The 11,246-nt window shown below is 34.0% G+C and overlaps 1 protein-coding gene across 1 annotated transcript; it reads left to right on the top strand.

Annotated features, from left to right (window-relative positions):
- The first annotated feature begins 447 nt into the window (after positions 1-447).
- On the top strand, positions 448-11,246 carry LOC138699471 (E3 ubiquitin-protein ligase TRAIP-like). Its single transcript, XM_069825378.1, has 6 exons — positions 448-697; positions 1,424-1,636; positions 3,154-3,312; positions 5,268-5,381; positions 7,136-7,481; positions 9,962-11,246. The coding sequence occupies exons 1-6, from the start codon at positions 585-587 to the stop codon at positions 10,349-10,351; spliced, it is 1,335 nt and encodes a 444-aa protein (XP_069681479.1). The 5' UTR covers positions 448-584; the 3' UTR covers positions 10,352-11,246.

Raw genomic sequence — 11,246 nt, 5'->3', positions numbered from 1 at the left:
CATTCGTTCGATTAATATATCATTAAAATTATTGAGTATTAGGAAATAACGATTCACAACCCGTCTTGAACTCAAATTCGGAGTAGAACTCCTACCTCTTTTTTACCATCTCTCGCACTACTTTTTTTTTTGCGTAGGATTAATTTTAAATATTTTTAGCTAATATACAAACCGTTCCCCTTTTCCTTCTTTATTAAACAATAATTAATTAAACAAATTGATGACATAAAATAAAACTAAGAGCTAGAGTGCATAGTAATTTTTAGCACCAATTCTTTTGCTTAACACTATGTGTCATTTTTTACAATTACCGCCTTTTTCGTAAGGTGCAAACACTTTCGGAGTTGGCTGAATTGATACACAGTTCTACATCCAGCGGGAAAAGTAGGGATTTTTTATGATCGTGAAGGATATTATCTGCTTCGGATAAGAGAAATATTTTTCTGACATATTGGCAACCCTTCTAAGTTGTCTTGTAACATGTTTGATTTGTCTTTGTGGCGCGTTGTGTGTAATGATGCTGTAGCTGCAGAAGATAGTTTTATTTGTAAAGGCTTAACAATTTAATATATTTTTTTATAATCATGCATATAAGTTGTTCCATTTGCAGTGATTTATTCGTTCCCACATCTGACGTTTTTGTAACTCAATGTGGACATTTGTTCCATTATGTGTGTTTGATCCAGTGGATTGAAAGGTAGACATAAACCGTTTGCTTTATTAACCTAGAATTGTGATTTCTTAAATTCTTCTGAATTATTGTGGAATTGAAACTTTTTCGCATTGCTGTGCTTCATGACACTTAGATATTCCCTAAACTAACCCACGAACCTTGTCATATAGGCCTACCTCTGTCTCATGTCACTTAGCCATCCCCTCATTTAACCCATCTAATCCATAACAAAACGCAAATCAAACGTTAGTCCCGTATGCGGTGTGATATCGAAGATTGGCCTTTATTTATTTTATGTGCATTGCGAGTAAGTAAAGGGGAAACTGATTTACATACTTGTCTAGTTTACGTACTCCACTTATCCTACAAATTTTCCTTTATAGGCGTAGATAGCCTACTTACTACATTTTGTGGGAGTCCCTTCTCACTTTGATATGGTGCACGAAACATGTGAAACTGATCTAAGCAAACTAGACGTTTACCCTTTTATTTTCATAAATTATGCTACTATATACAGTATTGTTATTATTATTATTACAAACAACAAGAGCGTGACAAATATGATATAGGCCTATTGCAATACTTTAATGGTACCGTACTATAATGAATTAATTAAATAGTCAGTAAGGTAGATTGTAGGAAACATTTGAATTACTGCATATATACTGTAGATATTTTCTTAAATAGGCCTAATAGAGACAAATTCACATTTTGGAGGCTTATGTAGTGCAACACTTATTCTTTTTCTAGATCACAGTCCTGTCCGGAGTGTAGAAGCAAAACAACTGATAAATCAGTTCACCGATTATATTTTAATGTAGCGACTTGTGAACCTGAAGAAGATGCTAGTCTGTTACGCAATAAGATAGATAGTCTGACATTTCAGATTCGTCTCAAAGATCAAGATATTAAAAATGTTTCCGAAGAAAATAAGAAATTAAATACACAAAATAGTGGACTGAGGTAAGAACAAGACACATCTTAGTATGAAGACAAGTTCGTTAAAGAGCATTTTATGAGACAAACACACAAGTTTCAAATTACGATTAGAGGGGTAAGTCTCAGTACTACAGGTCTACGAGAGATTTTAATTGTAGGCAGTTTTGTTTCTCGTTGTCTCTACAGACTTCAGCTACACGATCAAATTTTTCTTCCAATTCAATAGTACTTTGCAAAAAAACTTGTCAAAGATTCATCACTATTGAAAAGGATTTGTCAAAGACTGTTTCATATTACTAAAGATTTGGCCAGATTTTCAAACTTGTCCTTCAACTTCACTGTAACCTATGTAGGCCTACCTACCAAATATAAAAAATTAATTGTAAATCCTTTAGAGAATAACTAGGTTATATGAAGTATTATTTGTATTAGTTAACTGTACGGTACCCTAAAATGAATATTGTTGTTTAGTTATTGTCCGAAAATAGGTAATTGAACCTCACAAGTGACACCAATAAGGCATCACTCAGGCAACTAAGCCAGGAGATAATGGATTAGGGTGGCCAGTTCCTTTCCCCCTCCATTGCATACATCGTTGACTAGATACATATTACACTAATCAGATTTCAGATTTATACAAACAATTGTTTTTCCTCTGGACTCTCACTTTGAGAGGAACAGAAGTTGAGAGTGTTCGAGAATAAGTGCTTAGGAAAATATTTGGGGCCAGGGAAATGAAGTTACAGGAGAATGGAGAAAGTTGCACAACGCAGAACTGTATGCATTGTATTCTTCACGTATTAGGAACATTAAATCCAAACGTTTGAGATAGGCAGAGCATGTAGCATGTATGGGTGAATGCTGAAATGCATATAGAATGTTAGTTGGAAGACCTGAGGGAAAAAGACCTTTGGGGAAGTCAGACGTAGATGGGAGAATAATATTAAAATGGATTTGAGGGAGGTGGGATACGATGTTAGGTACTGGATTAATCTTGCTCAGGATAGGGACCAATGGTGGGGCTTATATGAAGGTGGCAATGAACCTCCAGGTTCTCTAAAAGCCATTTGTAAGTAAGTATTTGCCTAAATAAAATGTAGGTTAGGATCTTCTTCATTCAAAAAATACATGTCCCCGGTATGGGTACTTAAAATATCTGCCTATCTTTCTTGCAGTTTCCCCATATTATTGTCCTCAAACATCTTTTCTTGACCAGGATGCAGCAACGTTTTTTTTGGTTCTTGGCATCACAATATTTTCGAATCCCAATGTCAATTCTTTCAAACAATTTTATTTCCAAGTTTTTGATCAATTTTAAAACATGTTCTTAGTTACTTTCAAGACAATCAAATACTTTTAAAGTAGAGTATTGACAAGTTCTGAAAAGTCTTGTGAACCATTGAATTTGATGAAAATTTGATTGTGTTTAAGTAGTTTTATACACTGATACTCAGTTTTTCCTCCAATGATTTGGGGGTGACATTCCTAGACATTGCCTGACTGTAGACATTGTTTATTGTCTTTAACTTTCTTTCTTCCAGAGATGAAATAAAATCACAGGAGAAAGATATTCGTACTTTAAAATCAACATTGTCAGCGCAGAGAGAGCAAATCAAACATCTGCAAACTCAGACCAAAGCTATAGAAGATGCTCAAGATGAAGCAAGGAGATTACGCAAAGAATTTAATGATTTGAAAAGGTAGGTCTATTCACTTGTGCTGTCAGATTTACTGCTACTTAATGCAATTAAATAGGCCTATTTTTTATGTTTCCATCAATTAATTCATCATTTTTTTTACATTTATTTTACAACTTCAGACTAATGTTTACCTTCATGTTTCGAACATTTTCAGGTCTGCGAATTGGTGTGTACTTGATCACATGTAATGAAGTTATAATGAAATATATAAATATATATATATATATATATATATATATATATATATATATGACCACAGGTACCTCTATTTCCGGTTTATTACGGGAAATGGTACTACTACCAATCGATTCTTTACATAGGTTTCGGTTATCAGAATTTTTTTATGAACAACCAGTATCATATATATATATATATATATGTACACCAGTGTTTCAGACCCCCGTATCAGCCTTTTTTTCTCGAAAACTATGATATATATATATATATGTGTGTGTGTGTGTGTGTGCGCATTAGAAAACAACAACATCTGTGTGTGTGTGTATATATATATATATATATATATATATATATATATATATATATATATATATATATACATAAATACAAAATATGAAATATTAAATGGTATAAAATTATAGAGTTTAACTTTAAAAACATTAAAATAGGTTAGGTGATGTTATGTAACTGTATGTCTATATATGTCAGTTGGATGTCCATGTTGAGGGCTCTTTGTCAGAATATCTGAGCATATTCCCTCATTTTGTTATGCTGTTGGCAACTTTGTTTCCCTTACCTAAAGTATTGACATCTCATTGTCTGCAGATAGATGATATCATAACATCATGGGTATTAAGGTACGGTCACACAGCACTACTTTTATACTGCAGCTGCAAAAGTTGTGTGTCGTGTTCACACGTAAGCCAAAAGTAGCGTGCTGCACGCTACTTTTCGTGCTGCAAAAGTTGCAACCGGAGGTTGCGAGTCTGTTCACACGCAAGGCGCTACTTTTGCAGCCGCACTCATGCTGCAGGTTTCCATCTCAGTGTTGACTTCTCAATATACATTTTGTGGTTATGTTCGCATTATTAAGAAACTCATGCGAAAGCTTACTTATCTATTATTTGCTTTTCTGTCGTATCTGGTATTCAGAAATTGACATTATTTTTACTATAAAGCTTTTAAAAACGCCTATATACTTAAATGATAACCAACAGTATATTCTCGTAATCAATGTTGGCAATCCTCCTGTTTGGAACTACGCTACGGAAAATTTAAAAAATGAATTATATCGTTACCAATTATGCTCAGACTGTGTTGTGTATGTAATAACTGTTACAAATAATTTATTTTCATCACATTTAACATTAAAATATATCCAAACAATAAAAGTATGATTGACACATTTGGGTGGTAACACTGGTTGCAACCGCAGCAAAAGTTTCAACAAAACCGATATCAAAAATGCTGCGGCTGCAACCCTGAGAACCCTGTTCACACGTCGCTACTTTTAAGTTGCACATAGCATGGAAAAGTAGTGGGCAGCAGGTTCGGCAGCCGCTACTTTTCAGGTTGCACCATTGTTCACACGTCGCAGTACGAAAGTTGTGCAGTTTTTTGTACTGCAGCGCTGCAAAAGTAGCGACGTGTGATCATACCTTTACATACAGACCTCCTGCTTCCCCCCCCCCCCCCTATAGTTCAAACCTAGCTGAAGGTATTAAGTATCCCAACCATTATCTTGGCTTAGAAGATCCACAAATTAATTGCCTCTGATTGAACTTAGTTGCCTCATGGGTGATGCCTTATTGGTATCACGAGGTTCCAACCAGTCTTTAGACTGTTGGCTGAACATACGTACATATACAAGGTCCACAAAGTACAGTTTGAAAATGAGACTTGTAATGTATATGCTGTAAGTCATAGAGAATTGTACTGCATAATTATGTGCATTCTCAGATTTTTAATGTAACATATGAATATTTATTTTGTTTCAGTGTTCAAATAATTGTCCAAGGAACAGTGGCCGATGTTGAAAATATGCTGGAAAAATATGGAGATTCGTATGATTCCGTAAAATCTTTAGCAACATATGTATCAGTTTTGAAAAGGTAATTGACTTATATTTGCATATTAGTATATGTAATAGTTTAATCCTGGAGATAGAGAGAGAAAAAAAAGTGTGTCAGAAAAATCTATTTTTTGTTCTGTAATTCTTACTAGTTATAAATAGTTTAAAAGCCAAGAGATCATATGAGATTTGATTTTCAGTTGGTTTCCTATTCATTCCTTTTTGTATTGCATTAAAAGTGGTCATGTCTTTCAGTAAATGTCTGTAGTGCGGTTCAAAAAAGATTACTTCCTAAAAAGTTAATATGTCTGTCTTTTCAATATTGCCACCTATTGCAGATAGCACCAAAGCAGGTAAAATCACAATGCTATGTGCTGAAACAATAATAATAATAATAGCATTGCAACAATAATAAATATTACTGATTGATCTAGCATTAAAATGTATTTTTTCTGGCAGCTTAAAATTCATTGGTTTGACTAAATGCTTGTATGATTCATATGATCTAACCTAAAAGTTTATTTTGTTTGACCACATGAAACGATTAGTATGAACTCCAAAAACCGAATACACCTTACAAAGTATACTGTTTATTTATTAAATGATTACTATATTACTTATTATTAATTGATTGATTTCAAATAATGCTTGCTAGTAACTTTTGTTTCATGAACATTGGTGCAGCTTCTTTAAAGGCAAACAGTGCTGTGAACATAACAGAAAGTAATTTAACTGCCAGTTGTAGTATTTGTCAGTGTACCGAAATTCGAAACACAGTTGGCAAAAGAAAATTCGACCTGACAACTAGAAAATCACTATAATCCACAATCATATGTAGTAATAAGGGGGAAATGGTTAGATTTCACCCTTGCGTTATAAAGTAAGAAGATTCAGACTATGAGTGTGATACACTTAGCCAAATGTTGTCAGCTTTCCACTTTGGAAACCTGGGTGCAAATCCTAGTGACTGGTGGATAAAGACAATATTTAGACAAGATTTTCGTGAGACACTTCTGTTCTCTCTGCAGTAATTGTACTAATTGGTTCATTAACCATGTCAACTTGGTATAATCACAGTCTACTATATACAGTCACGAAGCTTGAGTTTTGAGGGTGCTAGAAACAATAGACTGTGACGGTACTATTTTGCATTGCCTGTAATGAGGCGATATTAGCGATCCTAGTGGTGAGCAACTATCTAATGTTTGCATATTTGCTACATATTGAGCTTCGTTACTGTATATAGTAGACTGTGGTATAATACAGATCCAACTATGGTGTACCACAGGGAAAATTTATGTATGATAAGTAATTACATATTTAAGCATGTTACTCCAAGAAAGACTTTAGGTCAAAGAACCAACATTTTCATATTGGGTTAGAAAACTATATGAACTTTCGTTTATCCAGTCGTAGATAGGACCTGAATTTTAAGCATCTATTTTCAACAAAATTAGAATCTATTTTTCTCAAAATTAGCATTATTTTTCCAAAATTAGCATCTTTTTTATTCCTTCATGAGCAGTTGTGTGTATATAATATACACAATGCACTTTTCACTTGAAAATTAGCATTTTACTGATAAATTGCTATTAAATAGCATTTTTCTCGTGATATCGCAATTTGATAGGAAATTCGCATTTTCAGTTCTGTTACAAAATCATGCTAAATCACCTTACAGATAAAGAAAAATACTTTCTACCCCACAATTTAAAAATTCATCAACAAGACTCGTATTTTCAGACATGTCATCAATTTTGTAAATCTAGTAATAAGGTTTCTTTTTTATTTTAGAGAAATGCAAGTATCATCAGAGAAAAAACGGGACATGAGAGAGAGATTAAGAACCTGCCAGCGAGATTTAAGTATTGCAAATTTAGAAAGAGACAAATTAACTGAAGAACTAAATGTGAAGACGAAGCAGAATAAACAGTACGAAGACGATATGAAACATATGGAACAAGAGATGAGAGGCCTACAGAAAAAAGTGCGTGATTTAGAGAAAGCCATCTCATCTCCAAGTGGAAAAAATCCTCGAGATAGTGCCCTTCGGAGACTTATCTTGGAGAGCCCCTTACCTGAAGCAGCCAAGAGACCAAAACTGACGGATCCTAATGCAGCAGACACACCAACAAAAGTGGTAAGGCGAAACAGAATTCGGCAATAAAAAAAATTCTCTGCACTTTGCAAATATTGTACAGTAAAACCTGTCTATAATAGATTCATAATTATGTTTCTGTTATAAAAAGGTTTTGTCGACCCACTGGTCTAGGAGTAAACCGCTCTCATCTAGACTCGAGGGTTGCGAGTTCAAACCCAACTGGGGTCAGTGGATTTTTCAGGATACAAAAATCTGTAGTGCAATTCTTCTGGGAGGGACAAGCCGTGTGTCTTGTGTTGGAGTTTTCCAGAACATTAAAGACCTCCAAGCCTAAATTAGAACCTCTGGACCAAATTCCTCCTCTCTCAAGTTAACTTAGTAATATCTTAGTTGCATACTAGGTGGCATTTAAGGTGATGAGCTTACCACTTGTCCCTCTGCCCCTGTCAGCAAATAAGTCTAAGTATATTCCTTGTAGGTAGAGAAAGTTTGAAAATGTTATTAATGGTATTCATTGCATAGTTAAAGTAATTCAGTTTTGTAGAAATATCTTTTTCTTGTTCATAGCTCAGAAGATAACCCAAATATTTAAAACATGAGACCTATTCTACAGGTTTATTATAAAGGCAAATTTTGCTGTGGAGATAATGTTTTCCGATGAATCCCATTACTTTAGTTTTATTAATTGAAATTTCCATCCCGTATTCCTCAAAAATAAAAATTATTTTATTTTGTTTGTAGGGTTGCTATATTTTGTCCTACGGCCTCGTTTTGTAAACATACGTATTCAAAAAATAAACTGTAATTTTGCCACACCAAATTGTATTTTAAGCGAAACACGTATGATTTCAAAGAATGCATGATTTCAATTTGAATCAATTTTTCTGATTTTGTTTCGTTTTTTAGAACATGGCCAGGAACTTCATTTTTGTGGTCTGGCATACCATGAACCGCACATGCGCAATATTGATTTTTACTTTTGTCTAGTACAAAGCATGTGGACCAGAGAGTATATTCTGATACTCTCTGACACGGACACTATTCTTGTGCAGAGGTGAAGGGGGGGAGGGGGCACCAGCTGTTTATAATATTTCGGTTGTTGATTTTTTGCCATTGAATTTAAACGCAAACTTTCTTCAATATTATATTATTATAGTAAAATGGATCATCCTCTGCACATGTGATCAAATGCATAGAGAAACATAAATTTTATGTCAAGGACCATTTTAATGTGTGGCATGTGTAATATTCGACTGAGTGGAGAGAAAAAGAGAGATAGAAAAACACATCAAAACTGCACCCCATGTTAAAAATACTTTTTTTTTTCAGAAAGCCATAATTATTTAACTAAACACTGTAACATTTAGGTTTATATCTTACTTCCATTGGCCCGGTTTCTTCAACCTTTGTTAAATTATAACAGTGTGTTATTCCATTTTAACTGTAAACTTAACAGTCGAAGCATTTCTTCAACTACTGCTAGTACTAATAGGCTGTTAAAGCCTATGTTAATTTAACTGCCCAATTTCATGCAGTTAAATCATTTAACTCTCTGTTAGCATAGAAGCATTCAATATGGTTGGTATGTTAGATGCTGAATTTATATATCTGGATTATTTAGAAAATGATATCCATGGATACATAAACAGAACGGATGATTTCTGTGATTTGACAGACCAGAAGTTCATACAAAGATATAGGCTATTTTCTGCCAAGCCTCACTTTTCGCTTTCAACTTAGATCCGTTTGTTTGTTTATTCTCATTAATTGGTTTATACTGCGAAATAATTTCCAGCAGAAGGTTTCTTTCTAACAAAGAGAAATTAGTCCCACGATTTCTTTTTGGTCCAGTGTTTTCGATTTCATAACAGCAAAACCAATACGCCACTCCACGCTATTGTTATAGACGAGGAAAGAAGCAGCAATCAAACCTGAGAGAATAGAAAGACTTCTATTCTCTCTGAATGAAACAACGGAAACAAGCGAGAATCACAATTGTCAGAGTTCAGAAAACAGAAGTGAGCCTATACTTGGTTATAGGTTATGGTTAAATTCTAGAATCTCTGGTTCTAACAGAGAGTTAACAAATAGAATGTTAAAATGTGAAATGTAAAGTTGAAGAAACGCAATATTTTTAACAGCAATTCATACTTTTAACTTACAGTTAATTAACACTATGTTAGGTGCATTTTAACAAAGGTTGAAGAAACCAGGCCTTAAAATATATAAAATAGCAAAACAGGATTTAAATTAATGTTATAAAATGTTATTTTTAAAAAATATGTTTGCTATAAATAGAAAAAAAAATGCTGTAATTTTACTCTTAACTGTACGCATGTGTTGTGTACCTCACCTCTGTAACTCACACTTGCAGTAATTTTATGTAAGGATTTTTTTTACATCCCACAAGTCTATGACACAAGACCTGAGGATTTACTTTCATTCCAAAGTAAGCAATGCTATGGATTTTTAAAAGATACAGTCATGTTTCATGAATTGTCACTTCTCATTCTTTGCAGATGGATGATCAGATTTACGACCTCATGTCCCCAGACTCCAAAGCATCAGAGCATACAACAGAACCAAGGAAAAATACCTACCCCAGTAAGGAACACCCTAGGATACTCTCGACAAGACCTCAAGCTTCTAACCTCCGGCACCCTTCCGATAAGAACTACAGCATATTTAAGAGGCCAGGTCTTACAGTATCACGTTTTTCAGGATCTGCAAATCCTGAAGCAGCATATGATGGTTTGGGAGGCCATTCTAAAGCTGACGAGTTTCCAGTACCAAGTCTAAAATTTAAATCAGTGCCACTCAAGAAGACGAAATCTTCAACACTACTTTGGAAGACAAAGAGAGTTACGAACGCAACTGTAAAACTAGATAAATTTATTGACATTATGTGAGTGAATTCAGAACAATAGTTCTAGTTCAGAGGACTGTGAACTTGCAATTAAGAGGTGTATTAGGTCGGAGACTATAAGCCAAGAACTGAAACAGTTATTATGATTTACACGGTAAAACCTTACAAAATATTTACTGAAGTCATTTACATGGTACACTCAAAACCTTACGAAATGTGCGTCCATAGGAAAGGTTAGTTTGGACAGGTATTTATATATGGCAAGTGTAACTTCTTTCTACTTGTATACAAAGGCAGTTTCACTATTGTTGGTGTGTGAGGACAGTATAGTCTGAGTAACTGAAAATGTACAAGCTCCTTTGTTTTGATACTCTTTATTTTTATTTTTTGGTTAAGTGGTAAGTTTTTAAATCAATTAATATGAAATCGGTAAGATATGTTGAGCCACAGTACATTGTGAATTTTCAACGTTTGGAGTAATGCTGAGGGAGAAAAAGAAACTTATCAGATGCTGTCCTAAGTCTTACACATGCTGCTGTAATTTGCACACATTTCTCTTCCATGGTAGCTATTGCATATGCAGTTATTGTTCTTATCTATAGAAAATAAGTGATCTGGGCCTGCTTTTATTAATATGAAATGTGTGAGAAAGTTTTAAGACACTCAAGATGACCTAAGAGAAGCAAAAGTTACTTCTAGCTAAAGGGAGTACAATTTTGTACCACTTGAAATTCATTAAATACTTATTAATAATTTACCAGGCATATTGATATATTAAAATGAATTGTAAATCACTTGATATTTGCATGGGCTGATCGATATAATAATAATTCTGCCAAGATTCAAGAACGCAAAAGTGCTTACATTATGATGGAAGTTACACTGGCAAGGATTTATGTATATTATTTGCATTAATAAACATTTTTACCAAAGTTTTA

This window comes from Periplaneta americana, chromosome 5, assembly GCF_040183065.1.
Source record: "Periplaneta americana isolate PAMFEO1 chromosome 5, P.americana_PAMFEO1_priV1, whole genome shotgun sequence".
NCBI classification, from domain to species: Eukaryota; Metazoa; Arthropoda; class Insecta; order Blattodea; family Blattidae; genus Periplaneta; species Periplaneta americana.
The sequence above is the reverse complement of the archived record's forward strand: the minus strand, read 5'-3'. Positions and strand labels throughout refer to the sequence as shown.